This window comes from Nerophis lumbriciformis, linkage group LG14 (genome assembly GCF_033978685.3).
Source record: "Nerophis lumbriciformis linkage group LG14, RoL_Nlum_v2.1, whole genome shotgun sequence".
NCBI classification, from domain to species: domain Eukaryota; kingdom Metazoa; phylum Chordata; class Actinopteri; order Syngnathiformes; family Syngnathidae; genus Nerophis; species Nerophis lumbriciformis.
In genome coordinates this window covers 7,106,324-7,133,823 of record NC_084561.2, presented here as the reverse complement: position 1 = coordinate 7,133,823, position 27,500 = coordinate 7,106,324, and the positions used below count along the sequence as shown (strand labels likewise).

At 36.0% G+C, this 27,500-nt stretch overlaps 1 protein-coding gene across 1 annotated transcript in view; it reads right to left on the bottom strand.

Moving 5' to 3' along the window:
• usp13 (ubiquitin specific peptidase 13) overlaps positions 1-27,500 on the bottom strand; it is an 85,809-nt gene that overhangs the window by 56,229 nt on the left and 2,080 nt on the right. The window contains exons 2-3 of the mRNA XM_072914603.1: positions 11,726-11,851; positions 7,588-7,648 (exon numbers count right to left, since the gene is read on the bottom strand). Of these exons, the coding sequence (XP_072770704.1) occupies positions 7,588-7,648; positions 11,726-11,851 (187 nt within the window). The remainder of the gene's footprint in view (positions 1-7,587; positions 7,649-11,725; positions 11,852-27,500) is intronic.

Below are 27,500 nucleotides of genomic sequence, written 5' to 3'. Positions count from 1 at the left end.
TGTTTGATGGAAGCAAAGTCAATAATATGAGAACAATAAGAGAACAAAAGTACTTTCTACTAGGAGTGTGAATGTTTGACCAACTAAGGAGTCGATCCAGTCCCATTCCTGGTCTGACTGTTTGATTCAGAATCCATTCAAACCGATTCTCGCAATGTATTATTTCATATATTATTAATTATTATTAAAATTAAAAAAATAATAATCAATCAATTATTTAAAATAAAAATAAAATAATTTAAAGCGATTTTTTAAAATTACAGTATGAATCCATTTTGAATCGCAATTCGGATGTTAATCAAATGTGTTGTATTTTGTCAGTCAAATTGGAAATACATTTAGTAAGTAAAAAAAAACATTTATAAAGATATATATTTATTTTAATAATGAATCGATTGAGGAACTGGGATGAAGAAGAATCCCGATTCGGATGGGAACCGATTATTTTGTGCACGCCGAGCATTTCAAATTGAAAATACATTTAATATTTAAAAAGATATATATATATCAGGATTCTTATTCATCCCGATTCTAAATCAATTCATAAATAAAATGAAACAATTAATTAATATATATATATCATTTTTTGATAAAAAAAATTATTTGAATTATGTATGTAATTATATATATATATATATATATATATAATTACATACATAATTAACATTTTAAAAATGATAAATATATATATATTTATATATATATATATATATATATATATGTATATAATTACATACATAATTAACATTTTAAAAATTATATATATATATATATATATAATAAATAAATAATAATTTATTTATACATTTGTGATGAGGTGGCGACTTGTCCAGGGTGTACCCCGCCTTCCGCCCGAATGCAGCTGAGATAGGCTCCAGCCCCCCCCCCCGCGACCCCAAAAGGGACAAGCGGTAGAAAATGGATGGATGGATGGATTATGAATCGAGATGAATAACAATCTTGATTCGGATGTGAATCGAATTTTTTGTGCACCCCGAGCATGCAGTACATGTATTTTGTCTGTCAGATAGGAAATACATTTCCTAAAAAATAAAACGTGAAAAAAATATGTATATTTTTATTTTAATAATGAATCGATTAAGAATTGAAATAAATAAGAATCGTGATTCGGCTGTGAATCAAATTTTTATTGTTCGTCCCCAGCATGCAGTACATGTATTTTGTCTGCCCAATTGGAAATACATTTAGTAAAAAAAAAAAAAAAAAATTATACATACATATATATATATACACATACATATACACATATATATACATATATATATATATATATATATATATATATATATATATATATATATATATATATATATATATATATATATATATATATATATATATATATTATTATTATTTTGTGCACACCGAGCATGCAGTACATGTATTCTGTCCGTCAGAATGGAAACACATTTAGTAAAAAAACAAAAAGTGGAAAAAATACATTTATTTTATCATTTATTTTAATAAAGAATCGATTAAGAATTGGAATAATTAAGAATCGTGATTCGGATGTGAATGAATTTTGTGTTCACACCGAGCATGCAGTATATTATTGGTATTTTGTCTGCCCAAATGGGAAGACATTTAGTAAAACAAAATAATAATAATTACATACATTATTTATTATTATAAATCCATTCAGAATCAGGATGAATAAAAATCTCCGTTTTGTATGTGAATGTAATTTTTGTTCCCTCTTAGCATGCAGTACATGCATTTTGTCTGTCAGAATGGAAATACTACATGCAGGAAGACAAAAAAAAGCTAAGAAAATATATATTGATTATTTATTCATTAATTTTACTTATGAATCGATTAAGATTCAGGATGAATCGGATGTGAATCAATTTTTGTGTGCACCTTTACTATCGACCACTCCTTTCAATCACAATGTTTTACCCTCAAAGTGGTCCTGAGTCCAGGAGACCGTTGTCTGACTTTGTAAACATCAACAAAATATACAACTTAATAGCAAAGACTACTTCCTGGCTACATCAACACACCAAAGTGCAATGACTCACTAGACATGTGAGAAAAGAAGATAGAACGACTGGACAGTACAGTTATTATTCCATGTTACCTCAACCTTAGTCAACTACATACACTTTAATCAACCACATAAACCTTAGTCAACCACATAAACCTTAGTCAACCACATTAACCTTAGTCAACCACATAAACCTTAGTCAACCACATTAACCTTAGTCAACCACATAAACCTTAGTCAACCACATCAACCTTAGTCAACCACATCAACCTTAGTCAACCACATCAACCTTAGTCAACCACATCAACCTTAGTCAACCACATCAACCTTAGTCAACCACATCAACCACATTAACCTTAGTCAACCACATCAACTTTAGTCAACCACATCAACCTTAGTCAACCACATAAACCTTAGTAAACCACATAAATGTTAGTAAACCACATAAACGCGTTCCACTGATAGGAGCGAAAGACTCACCCACAACATGTCACCCACAACAACTCACCCAGAAAGACTCACCCTCAACAAGTCACCCACAACATCTCACCCAGAAAGACTCACCCACAACAACTCACCCAGAAAGACTCACCCACAACAACTCACCCAGAAAGACACACCCACTACAACTCACCCAGAAAGACACACCCACTACAACTCACCCAGAAAGACTCACCCACAACAACTCACCCAGAAAGACACACCCACTACAACTCACCCACAACAAGTCACCCAGAAAGACTCACCCACAACAACTCACCCAGAAAGACTCACCCACAACAACTCAAACACAACAAGTCACCCACAACAAGTCACCGACAACAATTTTACAACAAGTCCCCCACAACGACTCACCCACAACGACTCACCCACAACAATTTTACAACAAGTCCCCTACAACAAGTCCCCCACAACGACTCACCCACAACAATTTTACAAGTCACCCACAACAAGTCACCCAGAAAGACTCACCCACAACAACTCACCGACAACAACTCACCCAAAAAGACTCACCCACAACAACTCACCCAGAAAGACTCACCCACAACAACTCACCCAGAAAGACTCACCCACAACAAGTTACCCACAACATCTCACCCAGAAAGACTCACCCAGAAAGACTCACCCACAACAACTCACCCAGAAAGACTCACCCACAGCAAGTCACCCACAACAACTCACCCACAAAAACTCACCCACAACAACTCACCGACAACAACTCACCCACAACAACTCACCCACAACAACTCACCCAGAAAGACTCACCCACAACAACTCACCCAGAAAGACTCACCCACAACAACTCACCCACAATAACTCACCCAGAAAGACTCACCCACAACAAGTCACCCACAACAACTCACCGAGAAACACTCACCCACAACAACTCACCCAGAAAGACTCACCCACAACAACTCACCCAGAAAGACTCACACACACAACTCACCCAGAAAGACTCACCCACAACAAGTCACCCACATTAAGTCACCCAGAAAGACTCACCCACGACAAGCCACCCACAACAATTTTACAACAAGTCCCCCACAACAATTTTACAACAACTCACCCAGAAAGACTCACCCACAACAACTCACCCAGAAAGACTCACCCACAACAAGTTACCCACAACATCTCACCCAGAAAGACTCACCCAGAAAGACTCACCCACAACAACTCACCCAGAAAGACTCACCCACAGCAAGTCACCCACAACAACTCACCCACAAAAACTCACCCACAACAACTCACCGACAACAACTCACCCACAACAACTCACCCACAACAACTCACCCAGAAAGACTCACCCACAACAACTCACCCAGAAAGACTCACCCACAACAACTCACCCACAATAACTCACCCAGAAAGACTCACCCACAACAAGTCACCCACAACAACTCACCGAGAAACACTCACCCACAACAACTCACCCAGAAAGACTCACCCACAACAACTCACCCAGAAAGACTCACACACACAACTCACCCAGAAAGACTCACCCACAACAAGTCACCCACATTAAGTCACCCAGAAAGACTCACCCACGACAAGCCACCCACAACAATTTTACAACAAGTCCCCCACAACAATTTTACAACAACTCACCCAGAAAGACTCACCCACAACAAGTCACCCACAACAAGTCACCCAGAAAGACTCACCCAGAAAGACTCACCCACAGCAAGTCACCCACAACAACTCACCCCCAACAACACACCCAGAAAGACTCACCCACAACAAGTCACCCACAACATCTCACCCTGAAAGACTCACCCACAACAACTCACTGAGAAAGACTCACCCACAACAACTCACCCAGAAAGACTCACACACACACACAACTCACCCACAACAACTCACCCAGAAAGACTCACCCACAACAACTCACCCAGAAAGACTCACCCACAACAACTCACCCACAATAACTCACCCAGAAAGACTCACCCACAACAAGTCACCCACAACAACTCACCGAGAAACACTCACCCACAACAACTCACCCAGAAAGACTCACCCACAACAACTCACCCAGAAAGACTCACACACACAACTCACCCAGAAAGACTCACCCACAACAAGTCACCCACATTAAGTCACCCAGAAAGACTCACCCACGACAAGCCACCCACAACAATTTTACAACAAGTCCCCCACAACAATTTTACAACAACTCACCCAGAAAGACTCACCCACAACAAGTCACCCACAACAAGTCACCCAGAAAGACTCACCCAGAAAGACTCACCCAGAAAGACTCACCCACAGCAAGTCACCCACAACAACTCACCCCCAACAACACACCCAGAAAGACTCACCCACAACAAGTCACCCACAACATCTCACCCAGAAAGACTCACCCTGAAAGACTCACCCAGAAAGACTCACCCACTACAACTCACCCAGAAAGACTCACCCACAACAACTCACTGAGAAAGACTCACCCACAACAACTCACCCAGAAAGACTCACACACACACACAACTCACCCACAACAACTCACCCAGAAAGACTCACCCACAACAAGCCACTCACAACAATTTTACAACAAGTCCCCCACAACAATTGTACAACAACTCACCCAGAAAGACTCACCCACAACAAGTCACTCACAACAATTTTACAACAAGTCCCCCACAACAATTTTACAACAACTCACCCAGAAAGACTCACCCACAACAAGTCACCCACAACAAGTCACCCAGAAAGACTCACCCACAACAATTTTACAACAAGTCACCCACAACAAGTCACCCAGAAAGACTCACCCACAACAATTTTACAAGAAGTCAGCCACAACAAATCACCCACAACAATTTTACAAGAAGTCACCCACAACAATTTTACAACAAGTCACCCACAACAATTTTACAAGTCACCCACAACAAGTCACCCAGAAAGACTCACCCACAACAACTCATCCAGAAAGACTCACCCACAACAACTCAACCAGAAAGACTCACCCACAACAAGTTACCCACAACATCTCACCCAGAAAGACTCACCCACAACAACTCACCCAGAAAGACTCACCCACAGCAAGTCACCCACAACAACTCACCCACAAAAACTCACCCACAACAACTCACCGACAACAACTCACCCACAACAACTCACCCACAACAACTCACCCAGAAAGACTCACCCACAACAACTCACCCACAATAACTCACCCAGAAAGACTCACCCACAACAAGTCACCCACAACAACTCACCGAGAAACACTCACCCACAACAACTCACCCAGAAAGACTCACCCACAACAACTCACCCAGAAAGACTCACCCACAACAACTCACCCAGAAAGACTCACACACACAACTCACCCAGAAAGACTCACCCACAACAAGTCACCCACATTAAGTCACCCAGAAAGACTCACCCACGACAAGCCACCCACAACAATTTTACAACAAGTCCCCCACAACAATTTTACAACAACTCACCCAGAAAGACTCACCCACAACAACTCACCCAGAAAGACTCACCCACAGCAAGTCACCCACAACAACTCACCCACAAAAACTCACCCACAACAACTCACCGACAACAACTCACCCACAACAACTCACCCACAACAACTCACCCAGAAAGACTCACCCACAACAACTCACCCACAATAACTCACCCAGAAAGACTCACCCACAACAAGTCACCCACAACAACTCACCGAGAAACACTCACCCACAACAACTCACCCAGAAAGACTCACCCACAACAACTCACCCAGAAAGACTCACACACACAACTCACCCAGAAAGACTCACCCACAACAAGTCACCCACATTAAGTCACCCAGAAAGACTCACCCACGACAAGCCACCCACAACAATTTTACAACAAGTCCCCCACAACAATTTTACAACAACTCACCCAGAAAGACTCACCCACAACAAGTCACCCACAACAAGTCACCCAGAAAGACTCACCCAGAAAGACTCACCCACAGCAAGTCACCCACAACAACTCACTCCCAACAACTCACCCAGAAAGACTCACCCACAACAAGTCACCCACAACATCTCACCCAGAAAGACTCACCCTGAAAGACTCACCCAGAAAGACTCACCCACTACAACTCACCCAGAAAGACTCACCCACAACAACTCACTGAGAAAGACTCACCCACAACAACTCACCCAGAAAGACTCACCCACAACAACTCACCCAGAAAGACTCACACACACACACAACTCACCCACAACAACTCACCCAGAAAGACTCACCCACAACAAGCCACTCACAACAATTTTACAACAAGTCCCCCACAACAATTTTACAACAACTCACCCAGAAAGACTCACCCACAACAAGTCACCCAGAAAGACTCACCCACAACAATTTTACAACAAGTCACCCACAACAAGTCACCCAGAAAGACTCACCCACAACAATTTTACAAGAAGTCAGCCACAACAAATCACCCACAACAATTTTACAACAAGTCACCCACAACAATTTTACAAGTCACCCACAACAAGTCACCCACAACGACTCACCCAGAAAGACTCACCCACAACAATTTTACAACAAGTCACCCACAACAATTTTACAACAAGTCACCCACAACAATTTTACAACAAGTCACCCACGACGACTCACCCAGAAAGACTCACCCACAACAATTTTACAAGAAGTCAGCCACAACAATTCCACAACAAGTCACCCACAACAATTCCACAACAAGTCACCCACAACAATTTTACAAGAAGTCACCCACAACAAATCACCCACAACAATTTTACAAGAAGTCACCCACAACAATTTTACAACAAGTCACCCACAACAAGTCACCCACAACGACTCACCCAGAAAGACTCACCCACAACAATTTTACAAGAAGTCACCCACAACAATTTTACAACAAGTCACCCACAACAATTTTACAACAAGTCACCCACAACAAGTCACCCACAACGACCCACCCAGAAAGACTCACCCACAACAATTTTACAACAAGTCAGCCACAACAATTCCACAACAAGTCACCCATAACAATTTTACAAGAAGTCACCCACAACAAATCACCCACAACAATTTTACAAGAAGTCACCCACAACAAGTCACCCAAAACGACTCACCCAGAAAGACTTTCCCGTTGCGTCGGCGGGGGATGGCGCCCCCTGCGGCCCCGCTGGCTTTCTGCGGCAGAGAGGAAGCAAAGAAGGGTGAGACACAGGTGTGGCAAGTAGATGCAGGTGAGACACAGGTGTGGTAAGTAGATGCAGGTGTGGACAGGTGTGGCAAGTAGATGCAGGTGTGGACAGGTGTGGTAAGTAGATGCAGGTGTGGTAAGTAGATGCAGGTGTGGACAGGTGTGGCAAGTAGATGCAGGTGTGGTAAGTAGATGCAGGTGTGGACAGGTGTGGCAAGTAGATGCAGGTGTGGACAGGTGTGGCAAGTAGATGCAGGTGTGGTAAGTAGATGCAGGTGTGGTAAGTAGATGCAGGTGTGGACAGGTGTGGCAAGTAGATGCAGGTGTGGTAAGTAGATGCAGGTGTGGTAAGTAGATGCAGGTGTGGACAGGTGTGGCAAGTAGATGCAGGTGTGGTAAGTAGATGCAGGTGTGGTAAGTAGATGCAGGTGTGGTAAGTAGATGCAGGTGTGGACCGGTGTGGCAAGTAGATGCAGGTGTGGTAAGTAGATGCAGGTGTGGACAGGTGTGGCAAGTAGATGCAGGTGTGGACAGGTGTGGCAAGTAGATGCAGGTGTGGTAAGTAGATGCAGGTGTGGTAAGTAGATGCAGGTGTGGACAGGTGTGACAAGTAGATGTTTTGTGAGGTTGGGAGGAGAAGGGAAAGTCCCTGACTTAGCAGGCAGTCAGTCAGTCAGGTCATGTGAGGTGAGAAGTGTCACAGGAAGTGAAGAAAAGCATCCTATCAAATGTAAATAGTCAACATGCATGAAATAGTTCAGTGGACATAAACGAGCTCTCATGTGTTCCTCCGACACACTAGGGGGCGACTCTGGTCACTTCAGCTCATGTAGCTACATGCTAATAGCTGTCACTCAATATGGCTAAAAATTAATTTCATATATATATATATATATATATATATATATATATATATATAAATTCCCAAGGGCAGATTGTGGACGTTGGTGGGCCCACAAGGCGTAGTTTGGGGCCCCAGGCTGTCATACAGGAAAAAATGTTTTAACCTGTTTTAACCTAAATGCACATCTATTTACTGACAACTTGAATTCCAAAATGTGTATAACTTTGAAGCATAACACCACGTTAGACCAGGGAAGGAGATGCTGTGTGTCCACAAATATTACTATGTCACATTTTTTGTTTTACATTTATGTTTGCTTTGTCTGACTAATCACATGGATAAATGACTCAACTTGGACAATCTTAATAAATATCAAAAAGTAAGATGTTTCAGTCCACGTCTTGTTTGTGTGCTGGCACACACACACGCACAAACACACACACACGCACACACACACACAGACGAAGAGAATGCTGACACAGTGAAGACTAAAAAGTATGGATGTGAAAAAAGACACAGGAGCCTGCAGAATGTGAGCAGCTGTTTGTGCTTGTATGCAAATAGCAAGTCTTTATCTGGGAGCAGTGAGAGCCTGTCTGTAAACACCACACACCTCAACAAAAACACCACACACTTTACATCTTGTCAACAAAAACACCACACACCTCAACAAAAACACCACACACTTTACATCTTGTCAACAAAAACACCACACACCTCAACAAAAACACCACACACTTTACATCTTGTCAACAAAAACACCACACACACTTTACATCTTGTCAACAAAAACACCACACACACTTTACATCTTGTCAACAAAAACACCACACACACTTTACATCTTGTCAACAAAAACACCACACACTTTACATCTTGTCAACAAAAACACCACACACTTTACAACCATGTCAACAAAAACAGCAGCAAAAATGTGACATAGTAATATTTGTGGACACACAGCATCTCCTTCCCTGGTCTAACGTGGCGTTATGCTTCAAAGTTATACACATTTTGGAATTCAAGTTGTAAATTCATGTACATTTAAGTAAAACATGTTAAACAAAAAAATCCTGTATGACAGCCTGGGGCCCCCAAACTACGGCTTGTGGGCCGGATCCAGCCCACCAGCATCCACAATCTGCCCATTGGAACGTCGCAAGTATAATATATATATATATATATATATATATATATATATATATATATATATATATATACAAACCCCGTTTCCATATGAGTTGGGAAATTGTGTTAAATGTAAATATAAACGCAATACAATGATTTGCAAATCATTTTCAACCCATATTCAGTTGAATGCACTACAAAGACAACATATTTGATGTTCAAACTGATAAACTTTTTTTTTTTTTGCAAATAATCATTAACTTTAGAATTTGATGCCAGCAACACGTGACAAAGAAGTTGGGAAAGGTGGCAATAAATACTGATAAAGTTGAGGAATGCTCATCAAACACTTATTTGGAACATCCCACAGGTGAACAGGCAAATTGGGAACAGGTGGGTGCCATGATTGGGTATCAAAGTAGATTCCATGAAATGCTCAGTCATTCCACAAACAAGGATGGGGCGAGGGTCACCACTTTGTCAACAAATGCGTGAGCAAATTGTTGAACAGTTTAAGAAAAACCTTTCTCAACCAGCTATTGCAAGGAATTTAGGGATTTCACCATCTACGGTCCGTAATATCATCAAAGGGTTCAGAGAATCTGGAGAAATCACTGCACGTAAGCCATGATATTACGGACCTTGGATCCCTCAGGCGGTACTGCATCAAAAAGCAACATCATTGTGTAAAGGATATCACCACATGGGCTCAGGAACACTTTAGAAAACAACTGTCAGTAACTACAGTTGGTCACTCCATCTGTAAGTGCAAGTTAAAACTCTACTATGCAAAGCCATTTATCAACACCCAGAAAATCCGCTGGCTTCGCTGGGCCTGAGCTCATCTAAGATGGACTGATACAAAGTGGAAAAGTGTTCTGTGGTCTGACGAGTCCACATTTCAGATTGTTTTTGAAAACTGTGGACGTTGTGTCCTCCCGACCAAAAAGGAAAAGAACCATCTGGACTGTTCTAGGTACAAAGTGTAAAAGGCAGCATGTGTGATGGTATGGGGGTGTATTAGTGCCCAAGACATGGGTAACTTACACATCTGTGAAGGCACCATTAATACTGAAAGGTACATACAGGTTTTGGAGCAACAAATGTTGCCATCCAAGCAACGTTACCATGGACGCCCCTGCTTATTTCAGCAAGACAATGCCAAGCCACGTGTTACATCAACGTGGCTTCATAGAAAAAGAGTGCAGGTACTAGACTGGCCTGCCTGTAGTCCAGACCTGTCTCCCATTGAAAATGTGTGGCGCATTATGAAGCCTAAAATAGCACAACGGAGACCCCCGGACTGTTGAACAACTTAAGCTGTACATCAAGCAAGAATGGGAAAGAATTCCACCTGAGAAGCTTCAAAAATGTGTCTCCTCAGTTCCCAAACGTTTACTGAGTGTTGTTAAAAGGAAAGGCCATGTAGCACAGTGGTGAACATGCCCTTTCCCAACGACTTTGGCACGTGTTGCAGCCATGAAATTCTAAGTTAATTATTATTTGCAAAAAAATAAAAAATAAAGTTTATGAGTTTGAACATCAAATATGTTGTCTTTGTAGTGCATTCAACTGAATATGGGTTGAAAAGGATTTGCAAATCATTGTATTCCGTTTATATTTACATCTAACACAATTTCCCAACTCATATGGAAACGGGGTTTGTATGTATATATATATATATATATATATATATATATATATATATATATATATATATATATATATATATACACACAGTTCTGGTCTTTTTTCCAAGTTTAAGTACTGTGATCAATTACAATTTTAAAGCGCGATTAATCCCATTTTTACAATTGAATCTTTGGACAGCACTAATCTTTATCGTACTATTTTGAGGCTTTATATTTTTTGCTGTATAACTTTGGACTTTGTGTCCATATTCCCCAAAATAACCTGACAAATGAGACCATCTTAACAATTTCCACTTCTTTGTGTCACTTCCAGGAAATAGATGCACAAAATAAAAGTACAATTTCTCAACAGTACGGAGGATTTTACAGTTTCTTTAGAAGCCTTCTCAATAATATCAATCATGGATTGTATTGATGACACTCTTTATGTTCATACTTACTTCTTTCACGTGCCGCTTGAGGTGCATGTAAACGCTCTGGCCCGTTTTGCGGTAATGTCTCTCCACGTGTTCTCGTCCAAAGCCCAGGAAGGTGTTCATGCACACGTACAAACCTCCCTCCGATTCCTGCACACACACACACACACACACACACACACACGCACACACACACGTTAGGTAATAAGTAAAGTGTAGAAAAAGCCACCCTGTCGCTGAGTGTACTAACTCATGCTCACGTCATCGTCCGTTTGCTCTATTCACCATTTATTAGCCTTATTTAAATATTTCTTATGGTTAATGTTTATTGTTGACATTGAACAAAAAGAGCACACTCAAACATACTTGGCCAAAAAAGATGATCCTGATTTTTTTTTTTTTTTTAAATAATAGTTGATTGTATTTATACAATTATTCCACTGTTATGGAAATGTTTTAAGTTGTTATTAATTTTGGCTAAAATAAGTTATCGCTTTAACAAATGTAGCAAAAGCAGCAAAAAAAATTAAATAAATATACTAGTCAAAGTCACATTCTAATACTAATAGTGTATTTTTTTATTATTTTTGTAAACTTCATCAATCACAAAAATGTTTATTATTTTTTACGATAACAATGCCATTAAAAATATGTATATTCTTTATTTATTTTACAATGACTAATTTTATGTCACAATTTTAACAGCTGTAAAAATATTATATATTAATGTTTTATCCCACTTTTTTAAATTAAACTCAATCAAATGTAAATAAAATTGAAATACATTCAATTCATTAGGACAATACTACTTAACCCCGAAATACAAATGTAACATACATTTTATTTGGGCGGGGTAATTAACGTTTTAAATGCCAGTATCTTTCCACAACTTCAGTTTTTAAATGAAAAAAAAACAGTTACAAAATACATTTCAATAAGTACTTTATTTTATTTTTTCAAACAGTGTCAAATAAGAAAAAAATATATATATATCAAACACAAAGTCCTATTTTCTTCAGCATTAAAAAAAAAAATACACTTTATTGTATTTTTCACCGATATGGAAATATTTTAAGTTGTTATTAATTTTGGCTAAAATAAGTTATCGCTTTAACAAATGTAGCAAAAGCAGCAAAAAAAATTAAATAAATATACTAGTCAAAGTCACATTCTAATACTAATAGTGTATTATTATTTTTTTGTAAACTTCATCAATCACAAAAATGTTTATTTTTTACGATTGCTATGAATTTAATTAAAATGCCATTAAAAATATGTATATTCTTCATTTATTTTACAATGACTAATATCTCTGTTTTTATGTCACAATTTTAACAGCTGTAAAAATATTATATATTAAGGTTTTATCCCACTTTGTTAAATTAAACTCAATCAAATGTAAATAAAATTGAAATACATTCAATTCATTAGGACAATACTACTTAACCCCGAAATACAAATTTAACATACATTTTATTTGGGAGGGGTAATTAACATTTTAAATGCCAGTATCTTTCCACAACTTCAGTTTTTAAATGAAAAAACAGTTACAAAATACATTTCAATAAGTACTTTATTTTATTTTTTCAAACAGTGTAAAATTAAAAAAGATAAAAAATATATCAAACACAAAGTCCTATTTTCTTCAGCGTTAAAAACAAACAAACACTTCATTGTATTTTTCACTGTTATGGAAATGTTTTAAGTTTTTATTAATTTTGGCTAAAATAAGTTATCGCTTTAACAAATGTAGCAAAAGCAGCAAAAAAAATTAAATAAATATACTAGTCAAAGTCACATTCTAATACTAATAGTGTATTTTTTTTTTTTTTTTTTGTAAACTTCATCAATCACAAAAATGTTTATTATTTTTTGCGATTGCTATGAATTTAATTAAAATGCCATTAAAAATATGTATATTCTTTATTTATTTTACAATGACTAATATCTCTGTTTTTATGTCACAATTTTAACAGCTGTAAAAATATTATATATTAATGTTTTATCCCACTTTGTTAAATTAAACTCAATCAAATGTAAATAAAATTGAAATACATTTAATTCATGAGGACAATACTACTTAACCCCGAAATACAAATTTAACATACATTTTATTTGGGCGGGGTAATTAACATTTTAAATGCCAGTATCTTTCCACAACTTCAGTTTTTAAATGAAAAAAACAGTTACAAAATACATTTCAATAAGTATTTTATTTTATTTTTTCAAACAGTGTCAAATTAAAAAGAATAAAAAATATATCAAACACAAAGTCCTATTTTCTTCAGCGTTAAAAAGAACAAAAAAAAACACTTCATTGTATTTTTCACTGTTATGGAAAAGTTTTAAGTTTTTATTAATTTTAGCTAAAATAAGTTATCACATTAACAAATGTAGCAAAAGTAGCAACAAAAAAATATAAATACGGTAAATATACTAGTCAAAGTCACATTATAATACTAATATTTTATTTTTATTTTTTGTAAACTTCGTCAATCACAAAAATTTAATTTATTATTTACGATTATTATGAATTTAATTAAAATGCCATTTAAAAATATATATTCTTTATCTATTTTACAATGATTAAAGGTTAATCTTCTTATGGCACAATTTTAACAGTTGTAAAAATATTATATATTAATGTTTTATCTCACTTTTTGAAATCAAACTAAATCAAATGTAATGGAACTGAACTAAATAAAATAGAAATTAATTTAATTCATTAGGATAATACTACTTAACCTCGAAATATAAATTAAACATACATTTTATGTGGGCGGGTTAATTAACATTTTAAATGCCAGTATCTTTCCACTACTCCACTTTTTAAATGAAAAAAACAATTACAAAATACATTTCAATAAGTGTCAAATAAATAAAAAAAACATTAAAAAAAACACCAAACACAAGGTCCTATTTTCTTCAGCGTTAAAAAACAACATTTAATTGTATTTTTCACCGTCATGGAAATGTTTTAAGTTGTTACTAATTTTGGCTAAAATAAGTTATCACCTTAACAAATGTAGCAAAAGTAGCACAAAAAAAGAAATAAATATGCTAGTCAAAGTCACATTCTAATACTAATATTATATTTTATTTTTTTTGTAAACTTCGTCAATCACAAAAAATTTGTAATTTATTATTTACGATTGCTATGAATTTAATTAAAATGCCATTTAAAAAAATATATTATTTTTTCTATTTTACAATGATTAAAGGTTAATCTTCTTATGGCACAATTTTAACAGCTCTAAAAATATTATATATTAATGTTTTATCTCACTTTTTGAAATTAAACTCAATCAAATGTAATGGAACTGAACTAAATAAAATTGAAATTAATTTAATTCATTAGGATAATACTACTTAACCCCGAAATATAAATTAAACAAACATTTTATTTGGGCGGGTTAATTAACATTTTAAATGCCAGTATCTTCCCACAACTTCAGTTTTTAAATGAAAAAAAACCTACAAAATACATTTCACTAAGTTTTTTTTGTTTTTTTTCAAACAGTGTCAAAAAAACAAAAAAACAAAAAAAACACTTATTTTCTTCAGCGTAAAAAAAAACAAAAAAACACTTCATTGTGTTTTTCACCGTTATGGAAATGTTTTAAGTTGCTATGAATTTTGGACAAAATAAGTTTATCACATTAACAAAGGTATCAAAATGTACACAAATAATATATTTTTCTCCCAGTCTTTTAAAATATTCATATCAGCTATAAACTGCATTGTGGGGATTTTATCCTTAAAAATGCAGTTTATTGACCAAAATTTCAAAGCAAAAATGACAAAAATGAACATATTTTTATACACACGCCTTGATAATAATATATATTATTAAAAAAAAAATATATATATATATATATATATATATTATAAACATACAGTATAATAATTTATTATCATATACATATATTATTATATGCATATAATAATAATGTTATTTTATACATATAATAATATATTATTATATACGTATAATAATTATTAAATACATATAATAATATATTATTGTATACATATAATAATATATTATTATAAAACATATAATAATATATTATTATTTTTCTGCCACAAAGGTTTGCCGGAACCCACAGCCCACAGTTTTCATCCGATCGGAACCGTTCGAGTATCAAAACGTTCGGCTCGACCGGGAAACATGAGCTCCCAAAAAATGTTTAAAAAAATATCCCAGATCACCCAGAGTTCCCGGTTTTCCAGGTAATTTTTTCCCATTGAAAATGAATGGGCAAATTTTCAAACATGCACAACTCCCACATTTCTCACCCGATCAGAAGCGTTCCAACATCCACACACTCCACTCACCTTGGACAATCAAACTACCATTTCGCAAGTTCAAAACAATTCCAGGAATTTCCAGTTTTTCAACGACTTATTTTCACCTCTTCCTGGAGAGTTTTCAAAGTCCACATTTTTCCACTGTTTTTGACCATTCCACCTTCAGAACATTCCTCTTTATTTGGGACAACAAATGCTCTTATTTTTTTTACGTTAAAAAAATCCCGTTTTTTTCCCCAAAAAAATTCCAGGAATTCCGAAATACCCATTTTCAATTCAAACTGTTACTACGTCAACATTTTTCAGTCGATTCAAAAAATTCCAACACCAACCATTCATATCATCTGGGACAACTACTCTTCCCATATATCAAACGCAAAAGATGTTTTCCTTTTCCCTAAAATTCCCGGTTTTCCAGGAATTTTAACCCCATTGACAATGTAAAGGCATTATAAAATCTACTGCATACCCCACATTTCTCACCCGATCAGAAGCGTTCCAACATCCACACACGCCACTCACTTTGGACAATCAAATTACCATTTTGTTAGTTCAAAACAATTCCAGGAATTCCCAGTTTTTCAAAGACTTATTTCACCTCTTCCTGAAAAGTTTTCAAAGTCCACATTTTTCAACCGTTTTTGACCATTCCACCTTCAGAACAACAAATGCTATTTTTTCCCCCCTAAAAGATGGCATTTTTTCCCCCAAATTTCCAGGAATTCCGAAATATCCATTCTCAATACGTCAACATTTTTCAACCAATTCCAAAAATTCCAACACCAACCCATTCGTATCATCTAGGACAATTGTGCTAGTATCAATATTTTCAAAAATTCCCGGTTTTCCCGAAATTCCCGATCAAATGAATGAACACAAAATTATATTTTAAAAATTTTACGCCATTTTAAAAACCAAATACGACCTTTCAACCATGCACCCACACTACTCTTCCCATATATCGAACTCAAAACACGTTTTCCTTTTCCCTAAAATTCCCGGTTTTCCTGGAATTTTAACCCCATTGACAATGAATAGGCATTATAAAATCTACATCATACCCCACATTTCTCACCCGATCAGAAGCGTTCCAACATCCACACACTCCACTCACCTTGGACAATCAAACTACAATTTTGCAAGTTCAAAACAATTCCAGGAATTTCCAGTTTTTCAAAGACTTATTTTCACCTCTTCCTGGAGAGTTTTCAAAGTCCATATTTTTCCACCGTTTTTGACCATTCCACCTTCAGAACATTCCTCTTTATTTGGGACAACAAATGCTCTTTTTTTTTTTTTCCGTAAAAAAAAATCTGTTTTTTTTCCCCAAAAAAAATTCCAGGAATTCCAAAATACCCATTCTCAATTCAAACTGTTACTACGTCAACATTTTTCAACCGATTCCAAAAATTCCAACACCAACCCATTCATATCATCGAGGACAACTACTCTTCCCATATATGAAACGCAAAACATGTTTTCCTTTTCCCTAAAATTCCCGGTTTTCCTGGAATTTTAACCCCATTGACAATGAATAGGCATTATAAAATCTATTGCATACCCCACATTTCTCACCCGATCAGAACCGTTCCAACATCCACACACTCCACTCACCTTGGACAATCAAACTACCATTTCGCAAGTTCAAAACAATTCCAGAAATTTCCAGTTTTTCAAAGACTTATTTTCACCTCTTCCTGAAAAGTTTTCAAAGTCCACATTTTTCAACCGTTTTTGACCATTCCACCTTCAGAACAACAAATGCAATTTCCCCCCCCCTAAAAAATGGCATTTTTTTCCCCAAATTTCCAGGAATTCCGAAATATCCATTCTCAATACGTCAACATTTTTCAACCAATTCCAAAAATCCCAACACCAACCCATTCGTATCATCTAGGACAATTGTGCTAGTATCAATATTTTCAAAAATTCCCGGTTTTCCCGAATTTCCCGATCAAATAAATGAACACAAAATTATATTTTCAAAATTTTACGACATTTTTTAAAAACCAAATACGACCTTTCAACCATGCACCCACACTACTCTTCCCATATATCAAACTCAAAACACGTTTTCCTTTTCCCTAAAATTCCCGGTTTTCCTGGAATTTTAACCCCATTGACAATGAATAGGCATTATAAAATCTACTGCATACCCCACATTTCTCACCCGATCAGAAGCGTTCCAACATCCACACACTCCACTCACCTTGGACAATCAAACTACCATTTCGCAAGTTCAAAACAATTCCAGGAATTTCCAGTTTTTCAAAGACTTATTTTCACCTCTTCCTGGAGAGTTTTCAAAGTCCATATTTTTCCACCGTTTTTGACCATTCCACCTTCAGAACATTCCTCTTTATTTGGGACAACAAATGCTCTTATTTTTTTTACGTAAAAAAAATCCCGTTTTTTTTCCCCCAAAAAAATTCCAGGAATTCCGAAATACCCATTCTCAAGTCAAACTGTTACTACGTCAACATTTTTCAACCGATTCCAAAAATTCCAACACCAACCCATTCATATCATCTAGGACAACTACTCTTCCCATATATCAAACGCAAAACATTTTTTCCTTTTCCCTAAAATTCCTGGTTTTCCTGGAATTGTAACCTCATTGACAATGAATAGGCATTATAAAATCTATTGCATACCCCACATTTCTCACCCGATCAGAAGCGTTCCAACATCCACACACGCCACTCACCTTGGACAATCAAACTACCATTTTGCAAGTTCAAAACAATACCAGGAATTTCCAGTTTTTCAAAGACTTATTTTCACCTCTTCCTGAAAAGTTTTCAAAGTCCACATTTTCAACCGTTTTTGACCATTCCACCTTCACAACAACAAATGCTATTTTTTCCCCCGTGAAAATTGCATTTCCCCTCCCCCCAAATTTCCAGGAATTCCGAAATATCCATTCTCAATACGTCAACATTTTTCAACCAATTCCAAAAATTCTAACACCAACCCATTCGTATCATCTAGGACAATTGTGCTAGTATCAATATTTTCAAAAATTCCCGGTTTTCCCGAATTTCCCGATCAAATGAATGAACACAAAATTATATTTTCAAAATTTTACGCCATTTTTAAAAAACAAATACGACCTTTCAACCATCCACCCACAATATTCTTCCCACATATCGAACGCTAAACATGTTTTCCTTTTCCCTAAAATTCCCGGTTTTCCTGGAATTTTAACCCCATTGACAATGAATAGGCATTATAAAATCTACTGCATACCCCACATTTCTCACCCGATCAGAAGCGTTCCAACATCCACACACTCCACTCACCTTGGACAATCAAACTACCATTTTGCAAGTTCAAAACAATTCCAGGAATTCCCAGTTTTTCAAAGACTTATTTCACCTCTTCCTGAAAAGTTTTCAAAGTCCACATTTTTCAACCGTTTTTGACCATTCCACCTTTAGAACAACAAATGCTATTTTTTCCCCCCTTAAAAATGGCATTTTTCCCCCAAATTTCCAGGAATTCCGAAATACCCATTCTCAATACGTGAGCATTTTTCAACCAATTCCAAAAATTCCAACACCAACCCATTCGTATCATCTAGGACAAATGTGCTAGTATCAATATTTTCAAAAATTCCCGGTTTTCCCGAAATTCCCGATCAAATGAATGAACACAAAATTATATTTTAAAATTTTTACGCCATTTAAAAAAAAACAAATACAACCTTTCAACCATGCACCCACACTACTCTTCCCATATATCAAACTCAAAACACATTTTCCTTTTCCCTAAAATGCTCTTATTTTTTTTCCGTAAAAAAAATCCCGTTTTTTTTTCCCCAAAAAAAATTCCAGGAATTCCGAAATACCCATTTTCAATTCAAACTGTTACTACGTCAACATTTTTCAATCGGTTCAAAAAATTCCAACACCAACCCATTCATATCATCTAGGACAACTACTCTTCCCATATATCAAACGCAAAACACGTTTTCCTTTTCCCTAAAATTCCCGGTTTTCCTGGAATTTTAACCCCATTGACAATGAATAGGCATTATAAAATCTACTGCATACCCCACATTTCTCACCCGATCAGAAGCGTTCCAACATCCACACACTCCACTCACCTTGGACAATCAAACTACCATTTTGCAAGTTCAAAACAATTCCAGGAATTTCCAGTTTTTCAAAGACTTATTTTCACCTCTTCCTGGAGAGTTTTCAAAGTCCATATTTTTCCACTGTTTTTGACCATTCCACCTTCAGAACATTCCTCTTTATTTGGGACAACAAATGCTCTTATTTTTTTTACGTAAAAAAAATCCGGTTTTTTTTCCCCCAAAAAAATTCCAGGAATTCCGAAATACCCATTCTCAAGTCAAACTGTTACTACGTCAACATTTTTCAACCGATTCCAAAAATTCCAACACCAACCCATTCATATCATCTAGGACAACTACTCTTCCCATATATGAAACGCAAAACATGTTTTCTTTTTCCCTAAAGTTCCCGGTTTTCCAGGAATTTTAACCCCATTGACAATGAATAGGCATTATAAAATCTACTTCATACCCCACATTTCTCACCCGATCAGAAGCGTTCCAACATCCACACACTCCACTCACCTTGGACAATCAAACTACCATTTTGCAAGTTCAAAACAATTCCAGGAATTCCCAGTTTTTCAAAGACTTATTTCACCTCTTCCTGAAAAGTTTTCAAAGTCCACATTTTTCAACCGTTTTTGACCATTCCACCTTCAGAACATTCCTCTTTATTTGGGACAACAAATGCTCTTATTTTTTTTACGTAAAAAAAAATCCCGGTTTTTTTCCCCCCCAAAAATTCCAGGAATTCCGAAATACCCATTCTCAATTCAAACTGTTACTATGTCAACATTTTTCAACCAATTCCAAAAATTCCAACACCAACCCATTCATATCATCTAGGACAACTACTCTTCCCATATATGAAACGCAAAACATGTTTTCTTTTTCCCTAAAGTTCCTGGTTTTCCAGGAATTTTAACCCCATTGACAATGAATAGGCATTATAAAATCTACTTCATACCCCACATTTCTCACCCGATCAGAAGCGTTTCAACATCCACACACTCCACTCACCTTGGACAATCAAACTACCATTTTGCAAGTTCAAAACAATTCCAGGAATTTCCAGTTTTTCAAAGACTTATTTTCACCTCTTCCTGAAAAGTTTTCAAAGTCCACATTTTTCAACCGTTTTTGACCATTCCACCTTCTGAACAACAAATGCTATTTTTTTCCCCTAAAAGATGGCATTTTTCCCCCAAAATTTCCAGGAATTCTGAAATACCCATTCTCAATACGTCAACATTTTTCAACCAATTCCAAAAATTCCAACACCAACCCATTCGTATCATATAGGACAATTGTGCTAGTATCAATATTTTCAAAAATTCCCGGTTTTCCCGAAATTCCCGATCAAATGAATGAACACAGAATTATATTTTTTTAAATTTACGCCATTTTTAAAAAACCAAATACGACCTTTCAACCATGCACCCACACTACTCTTCCCATATATCGGACTCAAAACACGTTTTCCTTTTCCCTAAAATTCCCGGTTTTCCTGGAATTTTAACCCCATTGACAATGAATAGGCATTATAAAATCTACTGCATACCCCACATTTCTCACCCGATCAGAAGCGTTCCAACATCCACACACTCCACTCACCTTGGACAATCAAACTACCATTTCGCAAGTTCAAAACAATTCCAGGAATTTCCAGTTTTTCAAAGACCTATTTTCACCTCTTCCTGGAGAGTTTTCAAAGTCCACATTTTTTGACCGTTTTTGACCATTCCACCTTCAGAACATTCCTCTTTTTTTGGGACAACAAATGCTCTTATTTTTTTTACCGTAAAAAAAATCCCGTTTTTTTTCCCCAAAAAAATTCCAGGAATTCCGAAATACCCATTCTCAATTCAAACTGTTACTACGTCAACATTTTTCAACTAATTCCAAAAATTCCAACACCAACCCATATCATCTAGGACAACTACTCTTCCCATATATGAAACGCAAAACATGTTTTCCTTTTCCCTAAAATTCACGGTTTTCCTGGAATTTTAACCCCATTGACAATGAATGGGCATTATAAAATGTACTTCATACCCCACATTTCTCACCCGATCAGAAGCGTTCCAACTTCCACACACTCCACTCACCTTGGACAATCAAACTACCATTTTGCAAGTTCAAAACAATTCCAGGAATTCTCCAGTTTTTCAAAAGACTTATTTTCACCTCTTCCTGAAAAGTTTTCAAAGTCCACATTTTTCAACCGTTTTTGACCATTCCTCCTTCAGAACAACAAATGCTATTTTTTTCCCCGTAAAAATTGCTTTTTTCCCCCCCAAATGTCCAGGAATTCCGAAATACCCATTCTCAATACGTCAACATTTTTCAACCAATTCCAAAAATTCCAACACCAACCCATTCGTATCATCTAGGACAATTGTGCTAGTATCAATATTTTCAAAAATTCCCGGTTTTCCCGAAATTCCCGATCAAATGAATGAACATAAAATTATATTTTCAAAATTGTATGCCATTTTAAAAAAACCAAATACAGGTCGTATTTGGTTTTTAAAAAATGGCGTACAATTGTGCTAGGATCAATATTTTCAAAAATTCCCGGTTTTCCCGAAATTCCAGGAAATTCCCAATCAAACGAATGTTTGTATTCATAGTTCTACAATGACTTACATTACTAAAATTGTGCTTTCTAATTGCTAAGTGATTCTGTAAACAAAAACAATGGCTGCTGAAGCCACGATTCATGGATGGTCAGCCCTGCCTTCCCGTCTGAAGTGGACCAAAGTGGGACTATAAAGCCTGAAGTGGCCCAGAGTGACATGTGAGCTCCAGCAGAGCGGGACTAAAAATAGGGCAACACTCGGGCTGACATGATGAACTCCAGACAGCTGAGTCACCTTTAAAAACATCAAGTGAGCTAAGGTCCAAGTGGACTCCTTTGGTTCACTTGGCAAGTTCGCTTCAAAAGGAATTCTGGTGCGGTACGCTTGCTTTGGTCGATTCCTTTGTGGTCACGCAAACCGTGGCGTGCGCCAAACAAGCGGGCCGAGACCGCTTGAGAGACGGGGTGAACTGTAGTGCGGTTTGGTTCACTTGAGCTCAGTGTGAACCCGAAACGAACCAAAGACACCAAGAGTGAAGTATTTGATTCACTCTTTTTCAAACGTAACCTTGAATAGCTGGGATGGACTTTGTAGGAAAACAATAAACACACAACTTTAAAAAACATACAACAAATACAAATAAAACATATTTTAGAACACGAACACAACGAAGACGAAGATTTTTTAAATACTTTTAAAAAACAAATTAGATACATTAAAAAATATGAATTGACACAGATTTTTTGAAATAATTAAATAGGTTACAAAAAAATACAAATAAAAAGATACATTTAAAAATATTAACACAACAAAGACATATTTTAAAACATAAAACAATAAATTAATAAATAAATATACAAATTAAAATAAATGAACATTTATAAACACAACAGAGACAAATTTAAAAATACTATAAAAAAAACAAGTATGACACATTTAAAAATTTTAACAAAATATTGGCAAAGATATTTTGAAAGAATAAAATAAAATACAAAAAAATAAAATATAAATACAAATAAAACAAACATTTACACATTGAAAAACAACAAAGACAGATTTAAAAAAAATAAAATACAAAAACCCAATAAAAATACTAAAAAAAATGTTAAAACATGCGGAAGAGATTTAAAAATACAATACAATAATAACAATAATACAAATAAATTAATCATCTAACATTACAAGCACAACAGTGACATGGATTTAAAAAGTAAAATTAAATACCAAAAAATACATAAAGATCATACAAATAGAGGATAAGTTTAAAAAGGAGGAACACAAAGACAGATTGAAAAAAAATAAAAAAAAATAAAAAAATATAAAATAAAACAAGTATGACACATTTAAACATTTTAAACAAAATATTGACAAAGATATTTTGAAAGAATAAAATAAAATACAAAAAAATAAAATATAAATACAAATAAAACAAACATTTACACATTGAAAAACAACAAAGACAGATTTTAAAAAAATCAAATACAAAAACCCAATAAAAAATACTTAAAAAAATGTTAAAACATGCGGAAGAGATTTAAAAATACAATACAATAATAACAATAATACAAATAAATTAATCATCTAACATTACAAGCACAACAGTGACATGGATTTAAAAAGTAAAATTAAATACCAAAAAATACATAAAGAGCATACAAATAGAGGATAAGTTTAAAAAGGAGGAACACAAAGACAGATTGAAAAAAATATATATATATATGTATAAAATACAAATAGAAATGTAGTAAAAATATAAACACAACAAAGACATGTTAAAAAAGTCTAAATACAACAATAATAATAATAATAATATAAATTAATTATAGATTTAACATTACAAACACAACAGAGACACGGATTTAAAAAAATAAAATAAAATACCAAAAAATAAATAAAGATAATACAAATAGAAGATACGTTTAAAAATATGAAGACAACAAAGACAGATTTAAAAAAAAAACAATAATGAAAAAATAATACAAATAATTTATACATTCAACATAATGGAGACAACGGAGACACAGATTTAAAATAAATCAAATAAAATACCATAAATAAATAAGAGCACACAAATTTAAAACTATGAACACAACAAAGACAGACTCAAAAAAATAAAATAAAACACAAAACATAAAACAAATATTTGATAAATGTAAAAATGTGAACAAATACACATTTGAAAAATAATGAATACTATTAAACATACAAACTTAGTAATAATACATCAATACTACTGTATGTTATACAATTATTTGTATTGTACCGTACTATACTTCATATTGTACAATGTATGTATTGTACTACACTGTACTGTATGTTATACCATTTTTTGTATTGTACTACACTATACTGTATATTATACAGTCTTTTGTATTGTACTACACTGTACTGTATATTATACCATATTTTGTATTGTACTAAACTATACTGTAAATTATACAATATTTGTATTGTACTAAACTATACTGTACATTTACAATATTGTGTATTATACTATACTATGTATTAAATGTAAACATTGTCATGTAAATCAAATTGTCATCCCAAGAATTGGTTGGAATCGTTCGGTGCCCAAAGATACTTTTTATAGCCGAGCCCTAGTTACCACTTACTTCGTCGCCAGAGAATGGTGGCAAAAAAAGCGAAAGGGGGAGTGTTGCTGCAGCTGGAAATAATCCAAATGCCGTTTTTACTGCAAGTAAAAGAGCAATTAGCGCTCTTGTGGTTAATAATGCTAATTCATGATGACGGCATTTAACGAGGAACGCAAAACGGGGAGTGTTGCTGCAGCTGGAAATAATCTCTGTCACTTTCACTGCGAAGTTTGACTTGAAATCGGAGGGGAACGTGAGCAGTTAGTTCTTTCGTGGGGAAAGTGGCTTATTATGCAAACTCACGACGACGACATTTAACGATGGAGGCGAAACTGGGAGTGTTGCTGCAGCTGGAAATAATCCCTATGCGAATGTTGACCCGAATATAGAAGGGGAAGGTAAGCGGTTAGCCCTCTTGTGGAGAAAGTGGCTAGTAATACACATTCATGACGACACCATTTAATGCTGAAAGTTAAATGGGGAGTGTTGCTGCAGCTGTAAATAATCCTTATGTCACTTTTACTGCGAATGTTGCCCCAAAATCGGAGGGGGCGGTGAGCGGTTACCCCGCTATTGGGGGAAGAATATTCATGATGACAGAATTTAATAATGTAAACTAAACGGGGAGTGTTGCTGCATCTGGAATAATTCCTATGTTGCTTTTACTGCGAATGAAAGGGGAAGGTGAGTGGTTAGCGCTCTAGTGAGGGAAGTGGCTAATAATGCAAATTCATGATGATGCCTTTTAACGATGAAAGCCAAGCTGGAGTGTTGCTGCAGCTGGAAATAATCACTATGTCGCTTTTCTTGCGAATGTTGGCTTGAAATTGGAGGGAAGGTGAGTGGTTAGCCCTTTTGCGGGGAAATTGGCCAGAATGCATATTCATGACGATACCATTTAACGATGAAAGCAAAACGGGGAGTGTTGCCGCAGCTGGAAATAATCCCTCTGCCGCTTTTACTGCGAATGTTCACCCAAAAATAGAGGGGAAGGTGAGCGGTTAGCTTTCTAGTGGAGGGAGTGGTTAATAATGCAAATTCATGCTGACACTATTTAACGATTAAAGCAAAACAGGGAGTGTTGCTGCAGCTGGAAATAATCACTATGTCGCTTTTTCTCCAAATGTTGACTTGAAATCGGAGGGGAAGGTGAGCGGTTAGCCCTCTAGTAGAGAAAGTGGCTAATTATACAAATTCCTGACGACACCATTTAACAATGAAAGCAAAGCGGAGAGTGTTGCTGCAGCTGTAAATAATTCCTATGTCACTTTAAGTGCGAATGTTGACTTGAAATCGGAGGGGAAGGTGAGCGGTTAGCCCTCTACTGGGGGAAGAATATTCCCGATGACATCATTTAATAATGTTTATGAAACGGGGAGTGTTGCTGCATCTGGCATTAAATCCAATGTTGCTTTTGCTGTGAATGTTGACCCGAAATCAGAAGGGGAAGGTGAGTGGTTAGCCCTCTGGTGTGGGAAGTGGCTAATAATGCAAATTCATGATGACGCCATTTAACGATGAAAGCAAAGCGGAGAGTGTTGTTGCAGCTGGAAATAATCCCTATGTCGCATTTACTGCGAATGTTGACTCAAAATCGGAAGGGAAGGTCGGTGTTTAGCCCTCTAGTGGTTAATAATGTAAATTCATTATAACATCATTTAAACATGAAAACAGAATGGGGGGTGTTGCTGCAGCTGGAAACAATCACTATGTTGCTTTTCTTGCGAATGTTGGCTTGAAATTGGAGGGGAAGGTGAGTGGTTAGCCCTTTTGCGGGGGAAATGGCCAAAATGCATATTCATACTGACGTCATTTAATGATGAAAGCAAAACAGAGAGTGTGGCTGCAGCTGGAAATAATCACTATGTCACTTTTAGTGTGAATGTTGAACTGCAATCAGACGGGAAGGTGAGTGGTTAGCCCTCTGGTGTAGAAAATGGCTAATAATGCAAACTCATGATGGCGACATTTAACGATGGAAGCAAAACGGAGAGTGTTGCTGCAGCTGGAAATAATCCGTATATCACTTCCACTGTGAATATTGACCCAAAATCGGAGGGGAAGGTCAGTGGTTAGCCCTCTAGTGTGGTGAGTGGCTAATAATGCAAATTCATGATGACGCCATTTAACGTTAACGATGGAAGCAAATGGGGAGTGTTGCTACAGCTGGAAATAATCCCTGTGTTGCCTTTACTGCAAATATTGACCCGAAATCAGAGGGGATGATG